The sequence below is a fragment of the Anas platyrhynchos genome, chromosome 1 (genome assembly GCF_047663525.1).
Source record: "Anas platyrhynchos isolate ZD024472 breed Pekin duck chromosome 1, IASCAAS_PekinDuck_T2T, whole genome shotgun sequence".
NCBI lineage: Eukaryota > Metazoa > Chordata > Aves > Anseriformes > Anatidae > Anas > Anas platyrhynchos.
The window spans coordinates 79,415,323-79,438,544 of NC_092587.1; the positions used below are offsets into that span (position 1 = coordinate 79,415,323).

Consider the following 23,222-nt stretch of genomic DNA (forward strand, 5'->3'; position numbering starts at 1 on the left):
TTAAAAAAAAGGCTTGTTATTCAAAATGTGTGACACTTCTACCACTTATTAAACTCTAATTATTCTGTGTAATGTAATTATGTGATAACAGCATTACGAAAAAGCGTTTAAAAAAAGACAATGTAAATAAGGCAAAACAGGAGGAAGCTCTATACAGCTCAGACTCTAATTCAGTGTATGAGAACATTTCTTTGTACAGGATGGTTGTAAAATGTTACGCAAAGAAGAAAGGTCTAAAAATGTAGATATTTAATTATGATGGTTTATTTGCCTTTGATTCTCTTGGATTATGTTATTTAAGCAGCTATTTTGACAGAAAGAGTACATAAAACCACCTCTTCTGAATTAATAGAGACAGCAATAAATGTCACCATGGAACTAAATACCTGATTGAGCTGTTGTTGGGATTCTTAAGGTCCTGGTGAAGTTTTATCACCCATTCCTGATATTCCTGCTTCTGGATAGCACTGGACTGTTTTAATTCATTGGTCCATTTGTTCTCCAAATCCTAACAAGAAGACAGACATAATTTGAGTGTTTTGGGTTCTCTTTTTAAGCAATTATTTGCATGATGTGTTCTAGTTCAACACATTAAGATTACCTGCTGAGATTCAAAATGCTGAGCCGCTAATGAATTTACATCTTGGTCTGTTAGAGATTTCCCTAGCTCCTGCATCACCTTATCCATTTCTGCTCCTTGTCTGAAAGGAAAGGAAACGCAGATTTACAAATAACATTTTCAATAAACTGGCAGAGGATGTGCCGTCAATGTGCGCTTGCAACCCAGAAAGCCAACAGTACCCTGGGCTTCCTCAAAAGAAGCATGGTCAGCGGGCTGAGGAAGGTGATTCTTCCCTTCTACTCTGCTGTCATGAGACCCCACCTGGAGCACTGTGCTTAGCTCCGGGACTTCCACCACAAGAAAGATATGGACCTGTTGGAGAGAGTCCAGAGGAGGGCCAAAGATAATCAGAGGGCTAGAACACCTCCCTTATGAAGGCAGATTGAGGGTGTTGGGATTGTTCAGCCCAGAGAAGAGAAGGCTCCAGGGAGATAATACAGAGGCCTTCCAGTACTTTAAGGGGGCCTACAGGAAAGCTGGGGAGGGACTCTTTATCAGAAAATGCACTGGTAAGACAAGAAGCAATGGTTCTAAACTAAAAGAGGGTAGATTTAGCTTAAACATTAGGATGAAATTCTTTACTTTACAGGTGGTGAGGCATTGGAACAGGTTGCCCAGAGTTTGTGGATACCCCATCCCTGGAAGGGTTCAAGGCCAGTTTGGATGGGGCTTTGAGCAACCTGGTCTACTGGAAGTTGCCCCTGCCCATAGCGGGGAGGTTGGAACTAGGTGATCTTTAAGGTCCCTTCCAATCCAAACCATTCCATAGTTCTATAGAAAATTCAGCAAATAGCTGAAAGATACGTCACGCAGTACTTTATCCTTCTGCTTTTTTTTTTTTTTTTTGACTCAGAATCCATATATTTCAAGTCTTCCTGCAGAAATGTCCACAAGATAAGACAGTTTCTCTAGATACTCTAATCTGGATCACTCCACTGTCCTTATTATTTGAAGAATTTTAACTAATACGTGGTCTGAACTGTCCTTGCTGAAATTCAATTACTGTGTTTGTTGTCTATTTTTCTACCAGGACACAGAAAAATCAACAGCTCTTCTCAACAGAAGCATCCCTTTACGCAGGATGGACTGGGGGAGGGATCTAGAAGACCTTACAAGGGGAACATTCTGAAGAGTCCGATAGGAAGTAAAGTATATGACAGTGCAATGGATGAACTGCATTTTACAACAGCTATTTAGTCAGACACTTAATGCTGCCAATGTTAGAGAGGAGTTATTTATTTTACTCCTTTGAGTTAACAATTTGATCCAAAAATAATGGAAAAGTCACCGAACAAAGTAAAAAAACAGTAAGTTTTCAGTCCCAGAACATGAAGAATAGTTTTCTTTTACTGAAAGCAATTAGAAACTAGATCTCTCAACTTTTATGCTAAAACCATACATATTTTCAATTTAAAATAGCTATTATTTTTAAAAAGCAAGTCCTGTTTGTTTTTTCCTTTCAATTAAGAATAAATTAGAGTCCATACGATGTATCAAATAAAATTTCTAGATACTAAAGCCTGTTAAAAACAAAAAGACCAATACAATTTTTTAACTCTTGCCCAGGCTAGATACCATAATCCAGAGACAACTGTTATTTTGAAATGGACTTACTCGATTCCTTGTGTTGTTTTTTGCCACCAAGCACAAATGATGCAGACATGGTAACCACCAGGAAGTAGGCTAAACGCACTTATTTTTAACAGCCAGATGAGTTTCCAACTCAAGCTACATTCAAAAAGGGGAGCTATAATCGCTAGGCTGTACTGCTATCATCAATTCATCCAAATATCTCGTCTCTCCTTTGTCTTCCTCAGTGTCCCTGGCTTCATTTGTCTTTTTGTATTCACCCCATCTTTAACAATGAATCAATTTACTTTAACAAAGACTTAGTAATGAATATCCACTAAACAAATTTGAGGGTCAGGGATTCCAAATCAACTCCTGTGTAAGTAGGACATTATCTTCACTCAAGTGGGATAGTCTCAGCCGTCATCAAAATACAAACTTTCACAATTACAGCAAGCAGATACAATAAATTCCACTGAAGTCAATACACAGCTCTATCACACTGGAGCTGTACAAGATTACTGCTCTTAATACTAAGTGCTCTTTTTTCTATATATGTAGTTGAGAAGAGTCAGTAAGCAGTAAAAACCATTATGCTTACACTACTGCAACTTTTATCCCCAGATTAGAAATATATAAGATATTCAGAAGTGTTAGAAAGAAACTACAAATATGTAAAATTAATTCTGGAAGTACACTAGAAAGAACCTATATAAACAGGTGTATACCGTGAGCTTAAAAACAAAGGGTACTACCCCTTAGAAAACATACCTACTAAGGATATTTTGGCATGTCACAAGCATTGCCAGGATTCGTTGCTAGTACCTATACTATATATTTGTGTCCATTCATTTCTTGGAACCTATTTAGTTCACGGGGGGGGGGGGGGGGGGGAGGAGGGGGGAGAAAATAAAACACACAATGCACTTGCTCCTCCTCGTGGACAAAGCAGCCACCTGCAGCTTTGCAAGCTTACTGGGGAGACCACAAGGACTTTTACAAACTTCCTCTTTCTAGAGTTTCTGAATTAAAGTTTGTTCAAATCTTTTCCTCATCTTTTCATCTTGCGGAACTTCCAATTTCTTATTTAAATTATATTACAATAATGGCAAAGCATGATACATACTTAACCTAAGCACTTAAAACATCGATAGGAATGGAAATGAAACAGCAGTGGAAATTAAGTTTAAAAAAAAAAAATCAAACCTTCTACTAATCAGATGACCTTTGCTTGTGTAATTTTCAGTGCCTGAGGAGAGTGGAAGATAGCTGAGCCTAACAATATAAACGAAGCATTATATGACTAAGTTTAAAGAGGGAAATACAAAACTAAAATAGGGCTTACATTGGCAAATATAAATTGACAAGCACTATCATATGAGTTGTATACATCCATTAGTATGCACCTGTATTTTGTAGGACAACTGAAGAAAAGAATGCAGAATACCTTTCCCGAAGCTTTTTCAATTCCACATCTCTTTCACTTATTAATTCCGAGATGCTAACAAAATAATTGTGTTCCAGGTTTAACAGTGTTTCAGAAGCTGGAGAATGTATCAGATCATGATAAACATCTGCAAAATCTTCATCCCAGCTGGTTTCTTCAGGTTTTGCATATTCTAATGTTGTCTAAAAATTATAAGAGAGAAGTCTTTAAAGTCACCACATAATATAAAACAATGATCTCTCATAATGGGGAGGCAAAACCAACTGGGCATTCACACTGATGCATGTCCTTCAACGTACATGAATTATCTCCTTGATTTGAGCTGTCTGTATTCTGCTTTAGCTTTTATCATTTTCTCTCTTCTCATATTCTCTTTCAAAGCAACTAGCAGCAGAAGTATTATGGTTTTGCCAACAGTGAAGAATCATCAATTTTCACCATCAGCGTGAAAAGAAGAATAATTTAGCACTTACTATTTTAAGTATTTAAGGTCAAAAAAATATGTCAAAAAAATAAATCTGCACAACATCATTTGCATTTGATGAAGTTTAGATAGGGTCCAAAACATCATCTGCGCAAAGAAAAACATCTTACTAGAAAGGAGGACCAAACTCTGATGTCACTACAATGTGATCAACAGCAATGACTTAAGAAAAGCAATTTTTCATTAACAAGAGATAATCAGAGATAGATGCCAGTTCAGCAGGCTCTTCTATACTGATACGATCCTTGTATTTGCTGTGATTCCCACCAGATTCAGATGATAAATTTAGATGGTAACATTGAAGAAATGTCAAGAGATGATAAAATCATAATCCTTGCACTGAGGCAAGATTTTAAATAAATTTTTAAAGAGTTTGCCTAACCTATTCATAGTAACCTTCAGAGCAGAAGAGGGTAAACTCTTTCAATTATTTGAAACATTCCTGTGCTCACCCAATGCAGATTTTTTCTTCTTAAAGGTTAAGCTAATTTCATTTTATTCATGTTCATCAAGGCATACAATTTGTTCACAGTTTTCTTTAGGAGACTTCATTGGTATGTTTGACATTCTGGATGGGATCAACGCAAATCTTGTTCTTTGATTCTAATGTATCATAACTCCTAGATCTAATTTTGTTTGACAGTCACTATCTATTTTACTTCTCCGTTTTGTTTTTTTAACTCTACTAAATTTTTGCCAGTAATGAGTTAAATTCAGGAAAAAACTGACTAATAAGTTCCAGGGTGAATACCTAATAATCACTTTGGAATAAAAGGAAAAAAATCGTAAGAATTGTAAAAATGAAATTTCCATGTAATTTTGCACCTTCACAGAAGTGATTACGTCTGCATACATGTGCACACACATACACACAAATCAAATTCTGAACATTAATTTTTCAGCCTTAGTCTTACCTCTTTATAAGCTTTAGACCAAGCATCTGCCAGCTGGTTTATGTCTACTTTTCCTGATTTCACTGCTTCCAGAGCCATTTCAGCTTCTCTATCATAATCTTTTATAGTTTCCTCTTCTATGAACTTACTAAGAGATTGCTTCAGGTCTATTATAACAAACAGAGAATGGCCCATCAACAAAACCATCTAAGTGGAAGTTATCAGCAATCAACTAGGAAACATAGAAAGATTTTTTTTTTCTGAAAACCTTTTACTTAGGCACTTTCCTTCTAGTACTGATAGCCATTTTCTTAAATGTTTAGCTATTAAAAAAAAATAAAACATTTCTACTAAGTACCTTTCTTTTGGTTTCTTCAAGTGTGGCATAAGGTATTTATGGGCATGAATACGTGACACTAAAAATTCAAAATTTAAAAATTCAAGTCTTACCATTCTCTATAAAACATGGCAGGTTGTGCAGAAGCATTAGACGTCCATGCAGATGACTGACATTTTCTTGCACAGGAAATTTAAGGGGCACTGTCAGCACTAGATGCTGATTTCCAGCATTGAATTCGTACACATAGTCTCTCTCCCTAATGCAGACGTTTCCTTTATTAGGCTTCATCCTCGAGCTGGTTTCGTGAACTAGCAATAAAACGTGCATGAGTTAGATTCTAGTAAAACCATACACAAATACGCTAACAAAAAGCGTGTTTTGTTAACAATTAACAACTTCTGGTTTTTAAAACTTTAAAACCTGCATTTTTCATAAATATTAATCTCATTTTTGACTAACCCAGCCCCAGCCATTCTGCGATGTTAAACCAAGCCCCAGCCGCTTACCCCCACCACCACCTACCCCAAACCCGGGCCGAGGCCGGGCCGCGCGGCCCCCCTCCCCGAGCCGCCCCCCGCCCGCCCCGGCCTCACCTCCGCGCCCCGCCGCCCCCCGCTGCCGAGCGGGCGGCGCCAGCTTCGCGTCCGCAGGCGCAGATTCGCCACCAGCCGCCCCGTGGCGAATGTGCGGGGCGAGGCGCGGGTGGTGTCGTCATGGCCGCGGGAACGGCGCGGCCGGTGCGGAGGTGAGGGCTGGGGGGGGGGGGGGGCGTTTCCTAGAAAGCCGGCGGCCGTTACCCGGCCGTTACCCGCCCTCGGCTGAGGGGGCCCGGCCAGGGCCCCGACCCTTTGCTATAAGGGCAGCAAGGCCCTGGATCGGGTTGCCCCGAGAAGCTGTGGGTGCCCCATCCGTGGAGGTGTTGAGGGCCAGGCTGGGGAACCTGGTCTGGTGGGAGGTGTCCCTGCAGGGGAGTGGGGCTGGGTGGCTTTGAGGCAGAGCTCAAACCCTTCTGTGGCTCTTAATAACCTTACAGTAAAACATCTGAACGTGCGTTATTGTTTTCCTTAAAATCTTGAGTTACCCGAAGTCAAGTATTAGCAAGTCAGGGTTCTCACTCCCAAATGATTAACGCTGTGCGGTTTTGCCACAGGAGCAAGAAAGTTGTTGATTATTCCGAATTTGGTGAAGATGATGGTAAGTGATGTATTTTTCTATGTAACAAAAATGTCAAACACTAATGCCACTACCCAAAGCATCAGTGGAGTGTTTGTAATGAATCACTTCAGCAACAAGACTTACTGCTTTTAGTGGAAGTAAACTGTGCACACTGTTAAAAGTCCTGATTCAACAGGAATATGATGACTGTAAGCCAGGGTATGCTAACAGTTTATTAGGGAACTAGTGAATACACTGTGTTATTGCAAGAAAATTGTTTCTTTCCCTGCCTTAGTTTTCAGAGAGAATTGCTTGTTCCATGTCCTCCTGAAGATCAGTTCGCAGGACTGTAAACCAGAATATTGTCAGGAATTGTGGATTGTCTGTACATAGACCTAACATTCCTATTGCAGCTCTGTACCTTGATGGGTTCTGGGTGAGAACTTAACAGTCAAATGTTGAGATTCATTGATAAGAAAAATAGATTGCAGGCTATTTATTTTCATGACAGTCCTTCTTTCCTCTGAGCCCCAATTGGTGTCACATGTTTTCGGTACTGAATTTGGGTTTCCTTACTTTCATGGATTTGGACTATGGATTTTTTGTTGCTCTTGGTTGGTTGTTTTCCTGCTTGCTCTTCATCTGTTTGTGAGATGAATTGAATAGTGTGAAGTGATGGGAAGGAGAAGGTGAAGTAAATAATGTTGATGGTCCCTTGCAAGTCCTGCAGGTTAGTGCAGAGCTTTAGTTTCATGAGTTTAAATGTGGTGCATGACTTTTCTTAGTCTTTAAGTGACCGTTTGTAATATTTAAACAAAAGTTAAGTCACTTTTCTTCTGTCCCTCATGGTTTGTTTGTGTTTGTTTGTTTGTTTCCTCAGAATTGATCATATATATATGTACATGTTCTCTGGCATTTAGAGAGCACTGAAGACCATTATACTTTTTTCCTTATTTTGTACTGTGAACTGCAGTGTCTTCAGTTGGAAGAAAGGTGGTTTCTATGCCTTCTAATTTTCTTGGAAAACTGAAGAAAATACATTGTATTTGCTAAGAGGCAATATGAGAAAGCTAGAAAAAGGGAAGCAGGAACATTTCTAATGAACAGGAGTCATTAATGGGAACAATTCACAAAACCTCAAGACTCTAAAACTGATTAATGACAATGATTGATATTATAAAAATTATTGTTCTGTATATGAAAAGGTGAAACTTTAGTTATTGAAATTCTGGTAACAAATGATCACCATTAAAACAGATGTGAAAGAAGTCATGTTAAACTTTCATTAAAAATACTTTTAAGAACAGTACTGTTACACTTTTTCTTTTTCTTTTTTTTTCTTTCTAATAGTGTTGATGTCAAAAAGGCTATGTTTGGTGTTATTTTCAGTGTATGATGAAATTGGGTTGAGTGACTTCTTTTTGGCCACATGGAAGAATATATTGGAGGAAACCTAATTACTATTTGTTGTTATTTCTTAAATAGATGAAGACTTTGCATGTATAGCTGCACCTTTAAGCAAAAAATCCAGAACACAGCTGAAGGAACCAAAGAAGGAGAAAAAAGAGAAGCAAAAAATAACACACAAAGAATTAACTCCATTTCAAAAGCAGGCACCTAGTAAAAGGTGAGAAGTGTTGAAACGTGGTTGACTGTGTTTGAAGAAAGAAGCTGTATTTCAATAGTAGTATTTGTGGTGGTTTTTGTTGTTGTGTTAGTTTTTTTTCTAGAGTTTTAAACAGCTGAGAGTAAAAATACGACATATTAGTGTGGTAATTATTTTCAGCTTTAATGGTGTAGTTGCAAAACAAGGGTATAATAACTTTACATAGGGTCAGAAAATGTTGCCTGAGGTCAGTAGTGAACTATGTCTATTGTTTTTGACAGCTTTAAACTACAGCAATCTACCTGCATAGATGCAGAAACAGATTTAGGTGTCTGATCTTGTCTTGATATTTCTACAGTGCAAATTAATTGTAAGAATTCTATATTACTGAAGGACTTGAATAACTGATAACTACAAAGACAAGTTTGACTCCTTAGAAAAAAACATATTTAAAGTTTAATAGAAAATAGAGAGCCAGTGTCAATAAAAAAAACTGATTATTTTGATGGTAAAGTATTGTATCAATGTTCTGTTTCAATGCGGTATTTCAAGCAAATGTTATTAGCCTTTCCTGTGATAATACCAGTTATTAGGTCTTATACATACAATGTTCCAACACCATCGTACTTTGAAGTATAGTGTGCTTTAAATATTAGTTTCTACTTTATTGAAGTCTCTTCAAGAAGTAATTCATAGTATGATGATAATTTCTTGACAAACACTGGAACTCAAAGTTTAGTAAGTCAGAGATAGATCTGTAACACTCATTTCATTGTATTATTACTTAACCTGTTTGTTTTTTCAGAATATCCTTGGATGACAAACTCTATCAAAGAGATCTGGAAGTTGCCTTAGCCTTATCTGTCAAAGAAAAACCAACAAATATCCTTGAGGTGCAAAATTCAGAAGAACAAGGTTATTTTACAGTTCAATGCAACACTCTATTTATATGTAGTGAATTTTGACATGACTGAATTTATTTTGCAACGAAATAGCTTGAAAGTCATGTTTTATTTCAAGATGTCATTATGAAGAAATGAGAATTTCTAGCTTGTGCCTGTCTTCTTACATTCAAGTTTTTTTTTCTGTGAGAAAAGTAACTTTTCTATAAGACTTTTCAAATAGATTGTTTACAGACAGATAAAAATGCTCCTTTCACTTCTTAATATCTTCACTTTTTAAAACATCATTTTCAAATATTAGTGTTCAATGTATTTTTTTAATTTTATTTTCTGGATCCTAAAACAGGTAAGAAAATTGAATCAGAAAATAGGAGACCTGTTTTTACCAACTGCAGTGTAGACAGTGAACTTTTAGGTAAGTTGTTCTCATATTATATCTTTCCAAAAATAGCATTTAAATTTACATTTAAATATGTTTTTCTCTTATTTCTGATGGATTTTATTTTTCACCTATGTGGAAAAAAAGCTTACTTATTTTAAAATATTCTTAACTTTGAGGGATGCATTCATTTTTTTTCTTAAAATGTCCTAAAATTGGAAAAACGCTGCCCCTTAATGTGTCCAAAATGTCAAAGCAACAGGTAGATGAGACCAAAACATATGCTGTGCCACTGGCAGCTTTTTCATATTCCTGATTTTATTTTTGTGCTTCTCTACTTTCATTAGTTTGATTACAGATAAATACTGATAACTTTCATTCCTAGATAGAACAGTTTTGCCAGTTAAGTGGCATTGAGTACACCTCTGTACTTTACACCTCTGTACACCTCTGATGTTTAAGGTCCCTTCCAACGCAAACCATTCTATTATTCTGTGATTCTATAAAATGAGAATCACATGAAAACATGTGCAGATAGCGTGCTAGTCTAACAGTGTACTTCAAAAAACAAAAATGAGCTCATGGCCCTAAGACTCAAAACCTGCTTCTTTTTGACAGAGAGAGAGAGCAGAGTTACTGTGAATTTGGATTAATTAGATCACCTTCTGTTTTTTAGGTCTTGATCAGGTTCTACATGATGACATACCTAGGAGTGGCTGTAGGCAAGGGTTGGCAGCATCTAAAGCTCTGTCACATCAGAAGAAGTCACTGACCATTGACAGTAATGACAGAGAGCACGATACTGACTCTGAGCGAGAGTCTGTACCAGGTAGGCTGTAGAAACCATATGCTTAAGAGTTCTTTTAATGTGATTACTTGTGATTACTTACACTGAGGTTATATATGCAGGAAAGTGTGTACTGCTTCTAATGTATCTTTCCTCCCCTCTTACCAAAGCATTATATTTTAATTGTAGTGCTTGTTTTTGCAGTTGTATTCTGAGGTTTGCATCAAAACTGAATCTGGAGAACTGTCAGGTGTTAAGTGCTTTCAGTACTGGCTTTTTTTAAGCTTAGTAAAGACATAGCCTCCCTTCTTTCCTTCTTCCAATTCTCATCTGTCTGAAAACCTTTCTGTGTCTGATTGGATGCCAGTCTAGCCCATCGCTGTAATTCTGGTAGGAGCCAACTATTGAATGCCTAGAAAACATGGTAGACACCTCTCTTTGTTATCCCCCAGTTGTTAACATGTCTGTATCCAATCTTTTGTCCTGTACTGCAAGTCTTATTGGAAAATACTTCCAAAATTACCAGTGAAAATATCTGGGGGATAGTCTAGATATTGCTGTCAGAAAGTTATTTCTAAGACTTGCCAGTGTCTGTTACTTTCTTAAATAGTAAAGCTTTAAGACTTGTGCAGCTGAATTTTGACAAAGTATTTTTCCATTTTTTCCATATCTTCATATTTCCATTTTTTCCAAATTTCCATATTGCTTTCTACAACTACCTGAAAGGAAGCTGTGGGGAGCTGGGGGTTGTCCTCTTCTCACAGGTAACTTGTGACAGGACTAGAGGGAATGGCCTCAAATTGTGCTGGGGGTGGGGGTTAGGTTGGAAATGAGGAGGCATTTCTTGGAATGGGTTTGCTTAAGGAAAGGTTGAATGTGGTGCTTAGGGACTGGTTTAGTGGCTGACAATGGTGGTAGGGGGTGGTTGGACCAGATGATCTTGAAGATCTTTTCCAACCTTAATGATTCTATGATTCCACATTAGAGCAAGAATATGTAAAAATTCGAAGAACTATCAAATAATTTTAACTCTTTCATCTTGCACATGTGGGATATTTTTACTTGATAATTAAACAGTTTAAAGCATTATTATTTGCAGTTTCTATCAGGGTGTGCTGACTTCCAAAAAAAAAAAAAGATAAATCTATAAATACTGAATATATTATGACAGCTATTTCTTTCTCAGTTCATCATATAAATATGTACAAAACTGTGTGCTTAAGATACACTGGTTCTTTACATTCAGAGTGAGATTAGAAGATCCTGGAGTAATAATAAATTATATTTCCTGTAAAGAGATGAAATCCCTTTTCGTTGCTATAGATGAGGAATCAGAAGACGATTCAGATTATAATGATGATGAAGACTTTGCTATGGAAAAGAAGAAAACCAGAGGAAATAAAAAAGAAACCAAACAAAAGAGGCAGGGTGAAAAAGAAAAAAAGACTCCAACATCCAAGATTAATATTACAGGTAAGTTTCTACTAGGAATTTGAAATGAAACGTTCCTTTTGTGTACAAGAAACAACGTCTGTACGTTTGACAGGGTTTTTGTTTGATGCTTATCGTTGTTTTTCTTATTTAAAAACAAGTATTTTTAAAGACCTGAAGGAACAAATATGATTAGCTGACAAACTGACGTCAGAGTTATGATGAATAAGGCTATATGCAGAGTAAAAGGGAAACGGCGATGAGAAAAAAATCCTGAAAGAAAAAAGGCTTTATAGTAAACAAACATTGCTTACTATAAAAAAGTTTTTCTTTTTAAAACTAGCTTTTAATAAAAGGTTAAATAATATTACGTGATCTGAGGATTTAAAAAAATAAATATATGTATGTATATAATATCAGGGCATGTTCTTGCATTTACATATATGAATCTTTAATTCAAGGTTAGCCAAACAATGCTAGTACTAATAACTGTTGGGTGAAAGTGTTAAATATGCAACTTTTTCAGACTTAAGTTGTTCACTGTATTTACTTTCATCTAAATAGCTTAAGAAAATTTTTACCCTTGTGTTCATCTTGTGTCTGACTTGATAATGTCTTTTAATTTCAATACTGAGTTTGCAATACATAATTTAGTTTATCTTTAGTTTTATTTATGACAGGGAATAGTTTGCTATGAATAGGTAACTGAAGAATCTTAGCTCTTAGCAATCTAGCATCTGGAACATCTTTAACAAGAAATTCTTATAGTGCTTATTTACAAACTAGTATTGAAATTCCAGCATGTAACAGGACTGACTGTTTAAATATATATTGTTGTTTGGAAGATAAGGCATTACTAACACATTCGTTTCACTCAATTCAGAGAAGTCTTGCTGTAAAGGGATCTATCTATCATCTTATATAGTGTGACAATTTCTCTGTAAAAGTATTGTTCTAAGGCTGCTTTTATTTTCTAAGTATCGCCTGTAGTTCCTTCTTCACTGGTAACGGAACTAAAATTTGAGCCAACACAGATGTCCAGTTCTTCAGAACCAATTGGAAGGCCTTTACATGCATCAAGTCCTGTAACAGAGAAGAAGCCTAAATGGATACCACCAGGTACCTGTGAGATTGTAACTGTAAAAAGATACATTGGTTGTTTTTAGTAAAGAATTACAGACACTTAAAGCAGACAAACAAACAGCATTTTGGAACAACTACTGCCCTCTTAAAATGCAAGGTATTCTTTTAACCTTAGGTTAAAAAAGGGGGGAAAAAAAAAAAAAGCTGTCTTCGTGCTTCTTTTCCTCTTACAGCATTATCCTTAACTCCTTTATGTGGGAAGGATAATGAAATATTTTCCAGAGTGTGAAGCAGATCTTAATCAAGAGATTGTCTTGTGGCCTCGTCTCTCTTATACCAGAGATAAAGAAAGCTCTTGATATGCTGTATTGTTACATATTCTGAACAAATAATAATAATGTGCTGAAGCGTTCTAACTGCCTTAGTAAAGCAAATACTTAGAAGCTTTACGTTATCAGAATGTTTAAGGTGCTGCTGCTGAGTCTTAACTATTACTTTGTTTTTCCTTAATAGTTAATTTCCTTTAATGCACACATTAATGTTCTGTTTGACTCGTTTCTCTCAAGCCTTCTTTTGTCACTTGATTTTGTGTTTGATTCTGTGATTGTTGTGGTGCACCTGAAAATGCACAGTAGACCAGGAACAATGTTTTTGTGCTTGTCCAGTGCCACATGGTGGTGTTTCTCTGTTGTGTTGCTTGTTACTTAAAACTGTGCCATACCTGCTGCACTGGCTCCCAAATAGATTGATTCCCTGCAAGTATGCTGATTTTTATGTGCTTTTGTGGTATGTTGTTCTATCCTTATTACAATGTCTTTATAATACTTTTTTGTTCTGCTCTGAATGCTATAAAAAGACAGGAGTTAGGCTTTCTTTTCTTAAAACTGCTTACACCTTCTTTTTGTTTTAAAATTATTTTCAGCTGCATCGGGAAGCACTAATAACATTGGGAAATACGCTTCGGTTAAGTCACCTACTCATGGTCTTAGACTTGGCCTCTCCAGACTAGCAAGAGTCAAACCACTGCATCCTAGCGCTACCAGTGGTTAACTGGTCGTTGACAAGGTATCATGTGAAGAACTGTGTTCACAAAAGACTTTGGAAAGCGTTTTGCTTATAAGTAGAGAGTAAAAAAACCAGTGAGCAGCAAAAGCTTCATGGCATCATCTGTTTTGCGGGACAGTTATTATGTACATTTCTAATACTACAGAGTTTTTATTCTGTAAAACGCAAGGCATCCCTAGGTGCTATTGAATAATATTATTTAATCATGGTGACATCTGATCTGGTCACCAGTTCTTTTATGGGTTATACTCTGAGATAGTTTATAATAATTGTCATTCTCTTATCTGAATGTGGCAATAGTCAGAAATACTATGTCAATTATGGATTTTTATATCTCAAATGGATTCTTAACACAAGTGAAAGTTACAGTTTAAAAAATTTATGGGAAGAGACATTACTTCTACCCCTTTGTTCTTGGAAAGTTTCTCTTCACTCAAAATCTGTTAGTGTTTGCATAATTTATGTGTTTCTGTTAATTATTTTTTTAAAATGTAATATAGATATGAATGGTATTTAGAATGCTATAATTAAAAAAAAGGTAAAATAAAATACTTTAATAAAATGAATTACTAAGATTACATTATATAATTTTGAAGTTCATTTCCAAATTTTGGCTACAGTCCTGCAAATATTTTTGCGTGTGAAAAATTTACTTGAAGTCAATAACATCACTTAGATTCAGACAATAAGGTTTTTGCTTTGGGCTCCTTGATCTTTGGTGAAGACTGTGATATCCTGCATATTTATTGAATTTTATAAAACTTGAAGTGACAGTTACTTCGTTATAAGACTGAGCTTTTAGACATAAATAGTCCACAAATATAAATAATTTCCAGTGTAAGCATATTGGTTATTCCAGATGCCACAGTAGATGCTTTTGGTCCTGTATTACTTAAAGGATTTGGTCATGAACGAGTGAGTTGTATTCACATAACTGAAGATTCCAGGTTGTTTAACATACAAGATATTGTTAAAAGAATATATGGGCCTGTTGTTCACAGTAATTATGCAGGTAAAACCATGATGTTGCTTAGAGTAAAAATATGGTATGATACTAATTTTTAACTGTATAGTATTTAAATGATTAAAACAAGATACTAACAAATACTTATGTATTAAAAATAATAGGCACGTTGCCTTATGGAAGGATTTAAAAAGAATCTGTGGATCAAAGCGTGTCTCTCAGAAACAAGGAAACTCATTGTTGTGACTTATGATTGCACTTTATCCACATTTTGGATGCCTGACTCCTGGCATGAAATCACATAGCTATGAGTGAGTTAGGGCCTGGTAAACTGGACTAAGGGAGTTTAGGGATGGCATTTGCCTGATGTCTCTGGTGCCTGTCTGCCTCATTTGTGAGCTGTCTTTGCTTGCTAAAATGGTGCATCAGAAAAATAGAGCTTTACAGCAGATTATCAGCAGATGAGCTTGAGACTGCTTCCAAAGTTGAAAAAGAAGTACCCACAGGAAAAGGTAGGTATCTAAGAATAATGCTTGTGACAACTAGGAGGTGAACGTTGTGTTATTCCTCTCCTTGATTGACTTTTTGTGCTTATTTAACTAGCCCCCTTCTGAGATGTATGGTGGATAAGCAGCTGCAGCAGAACAGAGGAAGCATGGGGAGCCCAGGGCCCCAGGGTGGTTCAATGCAGCATCCCAATCTGCTACCCTCCACTCATGCTTCAGTCATTTTCTTTCCAGAAGAAAGAAATGGTCACGCAAAAGAACATCTGTATGGTCCCTCACTGCATCACAGTCACCAGGTTTCTTTTTATTGAAATTAAACTATCATGAATTGTTTTGCTTTTATGTTTTTTTTTTTTTTCAGGATAAATTAAGATCTCATGATGTTATGTTTTCCTGCTATGCAGGGAAATGTACATAACAATGGAAAATACTTCCTCAATATTAATGCTTTCAAAAGATATTCCTGCAATTAGTAGATTTAGGAATCCCAGGTTTCACTGGCCTTCCATTCATCCTGTTTTGGTATCTTTTGTTATTTTTTTCCATTAAACATACAGTTGAGACTTGCATAGCTCAGGTCTCAGTTTTGGCGTTTTCATACTTTCAGAAATGACATAGCAGTCTGCCTTAGGTCCATGGGACTGTTGGGTTTGTATGTGTTTCCAGTTCATGAGGATTTTCCAGTTGTTTCTATGCTTTTTTATATATATATTTTTTCCACTGAATGCAGGTTGGTCAAGTTCCATATAGGCAATTAGAGGGAAAAAAAGTGCCTGTGCAAGGTAAAAGTTAAATGTTCCTATTTGTGTTTCAAGGCCACTCTGTACCCAACCTGAATAAAACAGGTCTTGCCAGTAGGTGGGATTATTTACGTAAGACTTTCTTTTCTGTCCTGAGTTATTAAAGAGCATGGTCAGAAGTGGTCACATTGATTTGGATGCTGTAATTGTTACAATAACTAGTTTGGTCTTTTATTTGTTTGTACTCCTGGTAGTAACAGGAGTTGTTTGTGTTATTCCAGCTAGTTTCAGTCTTGGGAAACTTGCTTTTTTTTTTCTCTGAAAAGTACATTTAATTTACAGTTTTCTTACTACTCTAAATATTAAACAGCATTACACAGAAATCTCTGTGTATCATTCCTCCAGCGGTTGCATGGTGGTGTGATGTGGAATGCATATGATTTCAGTTTGTAAAGCAATCAGAAAGATAGTGCATCCTTTAACAAGTCAGAGTCCAGTTTTCACATATCTGCTCTTTCTGAAGTGAATCTGTATTAGTAACAGAGTGACAACATGGTTGTTAAAGAATAGGTCACTACTTTTAGATGTAAACTTTGCTGCCAAGTCCTTCCAGTTGCAACTGACTTCAGTAGATAATCTGCCTGATCTAGAGATCACCTCTTACTTCAGAACAACAGTTCCTTTCAAGTGTTGATGGCAGCTCCAGATGTACTGTGTTCCTAGAGGTGGAATCAACAATAACGTAGGTGAAAGCTGTCTTTGCGTTGCTGTGTGGTTCAGTTGCTATGACCACAGGAATGCAGGTTGGTCATGCAGAACAGGGCTGCATCACAGACACACTTCAGAATTCTGGCAGCCTGGAGACACTATGCTCCAAGACTGATAAATAAGCTTATTCTGAAACAAGCATTAAAAAAGTTAAAAATGCCTAAAATTCAGGGACATAAAAGTGTGAAATTGCTTTGAATATTTATAAAGCATTTTTATGTACCTACAGACCTTCTATGTCATCAGTGCATTTCTCACTTCCTACTCTGAGAGTAGTGATAATGCCAGAAAAAAAGAGGAAGAAATTGCCAGGCAAGCAAGACCAGAATGAACCTACAAAGCAGCAGTTAAAGTTAAGTACTGCTGATTGGTGGTATAAATCTGTGTTGGGGTACAACTATTGCACCCGCTCATGCTTTGAGCCTCAAACTTTTGAGTCCTGGAAATCCTGTTTTTAGATGATGGTGATTCACATGGAAGACATGTCTTGCTGTGTTAAGATCAATCAACAACAACATGACAATTAACACTGATGCTTTGGAGCAGAGCTCAGCCTTCCTGATGTGGATGGACACAGGATTTCAGAAGATGCTGAACAGGCTTGTTCATGGGTGTTTGAAAACTCCAGCATCATAATGGAAACTGAGCTCTTAGATATAGGCTCCTCATCTATGTTCACTGACTTATGCTTGCTCAAGAGCTCTCCATTTGCAATCTGTAAAGTACTTTCATCTGTTTTCTGTAGGAGTTTTGCTTTAATTAGATTAAAAGTGTGCTAAAGTAATCTTTACTGTGTATGTGAGGCCTGGATTTTGCAATGAATTTGAATTTGTGGCATACAGAGAACAGTTGATGTAATGTGGTCATAGGTAACTATTTCTATGGTGTTGAAATACCACAGTACAGAAAAGGAGTTAGACATTTTGATTTGGAAGAATAACATGTCTTCATTAAAACACTTTATTTGGTTTTGAGAACATGTTTTTTCTTCATAGTGATTTTCTAGTCTGTGTAATTTAATGATATAAAATAATAAACAGCATTAAGAAAAATATAATTGTATACAATGACTTTGTTTTATTTATAATTGAGGATGTTGGGGTTAGATAAAATAGTTGTAACTGATGAATAGTAAATTAAAGGAATAGTTTAAGTAATCTTTGTGAGAAAAGTTACATAGTTTTGGATATGCTTAGAGAAAATATTTTTCTACTGGGAAGTTCTTGAAAATAATGTGTTTAGGGTTTGTTTCTATGCTTAAACTCAGCCCTGCACTGGACTTTTTGTATGTCTGATTTCACCAAAAGATACCTAAGAACTTGTAACAGAAACTACCTGTGAAATTTCACTTCCTGGGGGTAAGAGGAGATTGTGGAAGAGATTCCGAGCAATGAATCCCCAGCATGGAAGCAGAATTCATTAATCCTATCCTGAGAGAGGCTTTCATTATTTCTGGGGGGAAAAAAAAAAAAGATTCAGAAGTTCTCAACTTGTGGATAATTCATTATATGATTCATTTCTGAAATTCAGCCCTCATTCTGCCTTGTCTGTATTGGCTATACTTAGAACATTTCACACATTATCTTTTGAGTAGATCAACAAGAAGGGTGGGTGAGCCATGGAATATAATAGGGAAACAACCCTTGTCTCATTAATTTTGTAATATGAACAAAAATGCCAAAATGTCATTTCCTGAGACCAATTATATCAGGAATTCCATGCAATTCTAAAGGTTGCTGTTGGTTAAACTGCTCTTGAATTTTAGGCAGGGGCTTTGAATGTAATTTAGAAGATGCCCTATCTCTAAGGAGTTAAATATCACCTGTCTTTCACATTTGATCACTTCTGTTGTTTCATCTTTCTTTTACCAAGTATATCAGTGCAAACCACAAAGATGAAAAACCAATGTTACCACTTCCTGTGATCCCCTATGCAGAAACCTGCTCTTTGCATTATAAAATAGTTTGTCCAACAGTTTCAAAGAACTGTTTGTTGGTCTGTCTCCACTCATGTGTGACATCATTCTTGTGAGAGGAAGTGAGAAGCTGTAAAAAAAAAAAAAAAAACAAACAAAAAAAACCAAACAAAAAAAAAACAGATCTTATTTGAATTAAGATTATTTTCAGCTGTGCTGAATGTTTCCACTCCCCATACACCGAATATTCAGGATGTGTGTACACGTTTTAAACAAAGACTTTGGGCACATTTTTCCACACACGCTTGGTTAGTGGGATAATGAAAATCTAAAATTATATTTTCTTCTCTTTTTTCCTCCCTGTTTTTTCTTTAATTAGTTTTGGATATGAGTCTAATTTTTTAAAAGCTAAAGATTATTTTTTTCTGGATTAACTGAATAATACCCTAAAAAGACTTACAAGCTTTACTAACTGGCAGTCTACAAAATCTATATCTTCCTTAGTATATATAAAATTCTCTCTACATAGCGTCCAGGTATCTCAATCACCCAACCTCTTTTCCATGATTGTAGTCCTTGGGGCCAAGGTAATCATATTTATGGTGTCATTAAAAATTCCTAGACTCTTAAAGAAATCATCTGAATATGAGGCAATAGAACTGATCAAACATGAAAGATGGATAATGTTTATCTGCATGAAGCATCTTATAAAGTAGAACCAAATATAACAGAATTATCTTTCTCTTTCCTTTCGTGAACAGATGAGAGAATTTACCTGGGTATCCCATAGCTTTTTACATCCAACAAATCTGTATGAATCTTGCTTTAATTATGGTAATTTTGAAGGATTTTAGAAAAATTGTTTAAATCCTGTTTCAACAGAAACTGTAAGACATAAGTACATAGTCCTTAGCATACAAACAGAAGTTTGTAACAGCATACAGGAAATCAACATTAGAGGGCAGTACGTTGTTATTATTTTAGTGTACAGTAGGGTTAACATCTGTATTTCCAAAGCATATACTTATTTAACAGTCAAGACATGTGAACACCAGAAGACATGAATGTAAATAGTGCATTACAATAAATTTTTAAAAAGGGATATAACTAGACAGTCAGTGAGACTGAGGTAATTGTTGCCAGTGTAGTTAACTGTTCTTTAGATCTGCTGTAGATTTATTGACTGTAGTATTTCAGCAGAAGGCACAACAAGCATGAGAACGTTCAGATAAACACATCGTACTTGCATCGGCAGTGACTGGCACCCCTCAGTTATCAACAGCCTACAATTAGATTTTTCCAGACTGGAGTCTTAGCAAAGTGGGATTCTAATGTAATTCCTGTAGTAAACATCAATGCACTGACTTGATGATGATCAATAAATCATTCCTCTATTTGATGTCTATGATTCTTTGAAAATAATTGTTTTATATATATATTTAAAAAAAAAACAAAAAAAACACTATTATCACTAATTAAATAAAATATTACAGTACAGTATTGGTGCCATAAGATGTAGTGCAGCCCTTTAAATGCATAATAGGTTTTACTGAACAGGAAAAAAAAGCAGCAATTGGCAGGCATTCTAAGGTTATATTGTACAACTATTTCTTTTAAATCCAAAATGTCTAGAATAGAAAAACAAATACAAATTTAATAAGTGTTAATCATTTTAACTTTCATCGAAGTATATCAAGAATTCAATTTTAGTCTAATATTTTTCATAGATAAATTAATTCAGGAAATACCTACAATTACTAATAACTGAATGAAACAATTATATAAGTTTTAAATGTAATTATTTTCCAAATGTTTGGTATAATTTTCTGAAGCGTAATAATTCAACCACTACCTGGGTAGAAACATGGTGTGATTTATGAGTGGGGTCTGACTGATGCAGTTTCTGTCACCATTTCGTAGGAACAAACTTATCACCTACAAGTCAGAAAATGTAAGAAAAAGCAGATCTGTCATCTTCCCCAACATAGTTACATCAAGAAAAGGAATGCAGCCAACACATCCACAGGTAAGAAAACTGTAGAACTCAGAAATCAGAGGCATTAACTTACCAATAGTTCAAAATGCTATAGTGCTTCACTGTATTAAAATTAGGTAACAATAGGCAGCAATTGATCAGGGCTAGATGGTATATAATCAACCAAACCCTCCTTCCTTTTCTGTGTTCCTTATGAAGGCCAGTACAAATACGATCTTGTACTTGAAGCAGCGCAGGAAAATCTGACTTCCTGCACATTAAACCAAACCTTCCTCTAAGGAGTGGGAGAGCATCCCCAAGGTTGCAGGGTGTGCAGTACCAGCTTGGTTTGCTCAGTTTCTATTACATATTTGATTGCTGCGACAAGAAGTTGCTTCTTTCCTGACTTTGCCTGCATAGGCTGTTCAGGAGAGAAAAGCAGCTGGATCCCACCTTCTTCTGCAGCCTGGTACCTCATATTCAGTGAGGTACCATCTTCCTCTAACAGGAGGAGCTGCTGTTGTTATTCAGCCCTAATGTTAAAAAAAGGCATAACTTCTGTGACATAGCCAACATACTCTCGACCTCCTACTGCTGTTGTTGCCAAAGATTGTCCAAACATTTCTGAGGTGTGTTGGTCTGTCTCCTTGATGGCTGAAGGAGACCCTAAGGTTTATTGACTGGGGACCTGCTACTGTGGGTTTTCTGAGTGGAAACAAAAATTCATAGTCATAATGCAAGATTTTTAATCCTGATTCTCAAATAATCCTCTCTTCTCCTCCTGTTTTTTTTTTTTTTTTCTTTTTTTTTTCCCTGATCCAGGCTTATACAAATAATACAAAACAAAGTTGTCGTTCTGTGTAATCGTTCATATATTTTAAACACCACTAGTAGGTAAACTGTGTTGTGCTGCATTACACATCTTGAATTACAAAGCAGATTGGAAGGATTTTGGTGAAGGACCAGGAGAACAATGATGATCCAATGTGATGGAAGTAGGGTTTTTTTAGTTTTGTTTTGTTTGTTTTGCTAAATGGCATTGAAAGTGAAGGAATCAGTGGTTGAGAGAATTGTAGAGGTGGCAATAGGATATGAGTGAGAGAAAAATTCAAAATGGTATAAATTTTGTACTAAATTTGACATGAAGGACAACTTCCTCATATCAATAGTTTCACAGGTGTCTAGAATCCTGAGAGTGCAGAATAGAGGCTTCGATCTTAAATGAGCTTTTAGTTAATGGCAGTATTCCTGATATTGTCAATACATTCTTGTTCATAAGTCTTTAAATACAGAATTCATAGCTGATTTCACAATACTTTTGATCTCTGTTGAGTGATACTTGTGATTTTCACTTTTGCCAGATTAGTCAAGCCCTCCTGAATTATCCAAATTGTGATCATGATCATTCTAAGCACTAAAAATCTCTGCTTCACTGTTGACAATTATTCTTTTACTTATTGTTAGGGTTTTGGTATTGTTTTTAATCTGCTGTTCTCATGTTCCTGGGGGAAATCAGTGATCCAATGAATTGGCTGCTGGAAGTATTAATGCTTGTTGAACCTTCCTATTGAATAGCTGCACCCTGTGGAATGTGAAAAGAACAGGATGTAAACTAGAGGTTAAACAAGTTCCTGCTACTTACAACAAGTTCTCTTGTGCCTTGTCTGGCTGCCCCCATCCATTTCATCTGCCTCTGTGACAGAGCCATACAGTGAGTGTTATGCAAACAGGATGGACTTACGGAAGAAGGTTCAGGTGTGGTCGTAAAGCAAAGGCAGAATTTACTAAGAGCTGGCTGAATTTAGGCCATCTGCAAAGGAACTGTAAATGTGAAGTGGGAAGTTTCTGGGAACGTTTAAGTCAGTACGATACAGATTTAGCACTGAATAGTTTTGAAACCATCATTTAAAGAAAAAAACATGATCTGTACGGGATATATTTTCCATCTTTAATTTATATGCTTGTATACAGAAAGTCTGATTCTCCTCATTCATCAGCTTTGTGCACTGTATCTTCATTAGCCCCAGTGAAGCTATAATAAAAAATAAGTGATTATAGTTTTCACATTCTCTCCTGATCTATGTATGCTTTGGAACATGAGTGAGCTCATCTCCTCTGAGATCAGATCCTGCTCCCCTTTTTGGTTTGCTTTGATTCATAGTTCTTGCCAAAGAAATCTGGAGGCAGATTTTTCCAGCTGCTCTTGAAAGGGTGGGGATGTATGTTATTAAAGAGATGTGAAGCATTCTGTCCTTCACTTATCACAGCCAGCCTGTTCCAAAGTGGGAGCTGTGCCTAGCTCCCAAATTTTGATCTGTATAATTCCTGAGCTGTATTACCCATCATATACTGCAGTAACTCCTCTGTACACTCTTCATGTTTTCTGTGCTTCTCCCTGTAAGGGGAAAAAGAGTTTATGACCAAATTTTGGTTTTGCTAACATGTAATATGACATCACTGTTCTGATTATCATATTGTTACTCTGTTGTTGAATTTGCAGGGGATATCTTTGACAGAGGGTAAGAAAATGAGTGTTATTGTCCAAAAACTGAGACAACTGTGGTAATACCAGTAAAAAGATAGATAAGCAC

At 36.2% G+C, this 23,222-nt stretch overlaps 3 protein-coding genes across 9 annotated transcripts in view; 2 read left to right on the top strand and 1 right to left on the bottom strand.

The window, feature by feature from the left end:
• FERRY3 (FERRY endosomal RAB5 effector complex subunit 3) overlaps nucleotides 1-6,087 on the bottom strand; it is a 23,388-nt gene extending 17,301 nt beyond the window's left edge. For 3 of the 7 annotated variants that reach the window (XR_011811518.1, XM_038183840.2, XM_027449908.3), the window contains exons 1-6: nucleotides 5,878-5,966; nucleotides 5,466-5,663; nucleotides 5,037-5,182; nucleotides 3,639-3,820; nucleotides 602-701; nucleotides 387-508 (exon numbers count right to left, since the gene is read on the bottom strand). Coding sequence is in view for 6 of the 7 variants with exons in the window: in XM_038183840.2 (XP_038039768.1) it covers nucleotides 387-508; nucleotides 602-701; nucleotides 3,639-3,820; nucleotides 5,037-5,182; nucleotides 5,466-5,643 (728 nt within the window). In the remaining variant the exon portion in view is untranslated. Of the gene's footprint in view, nucleotides 1-386; nucleotides 509-601; nucleotides 702-3,638; nucleotides 3,821-5,036; nucleotides 5,183-5,465; nucleotides 5,664-5,877 lie in introns of all 7 variants that reach the window. The other 4 variants (XM_072042674.1, XM_027449909.3, XM_072042676.1 and 1 more) reach the window with 3 other exon arrangements.
• RAD51AP1 (RAD51 associated protein 1) lies at nucleotides 6,012-14,341 on the top strand. The gene is made up of 9 exons (XM_072042680.1): nucleotides 6,012-6,100; nucleotides 6,506-6,549; nucleotides 7,996-8,137; nucleotides 8,922-9,031; nucleotides 9,365-9,433; nucleotides 10,074-10,226; nucleotides 11,508-11,657; nucleotides 12,594-12,734; nucleotides 13,621-14,341. The coding sequence occupies exons 1-9, from the start codon at nucleotides 6,069-6,071 to the stop codon at nucleotides 13,746-13,748; spliced, it is 969 nt and encodes a 322-aa protein (XP_071898781.1). The 5' UTR covers nucleotides 6,012-6,068; the 3' UTR covers nucleotides 13,749-14,341.
• Nucleotides 14,342-14,480: 139 nt separating this feature from the next.
• DYRK4 (dual specificity tyrosine phosphorylation regulated kinase 4) overlaps nucleotides 14,481-23,222 on the top strand; it is a 47,857-nt gene continuing 39,115 nt past the window's right edge. The window contains exons 1-3 of the mRNA XM_072042655.1: nucleotides 14,481-15,239; nucleotides 15,331-17,093; nucleotides 20,577-20,682. Of these exons, the coding sequence (XP_071898756.1) occupies nucleotides 16,978-17,093; nucleotides 20,577-20,682 (222 nt within the window). The 5' untranslated portion in view covers nucleotides 14,481-15,239; nucleotides 15,331-16,977. The remainder of the gene's footprint in view (nucleotides 15,240-15,330; nucleotides 17,094-20,576; nucleotides 20,683-23,222) is intronic.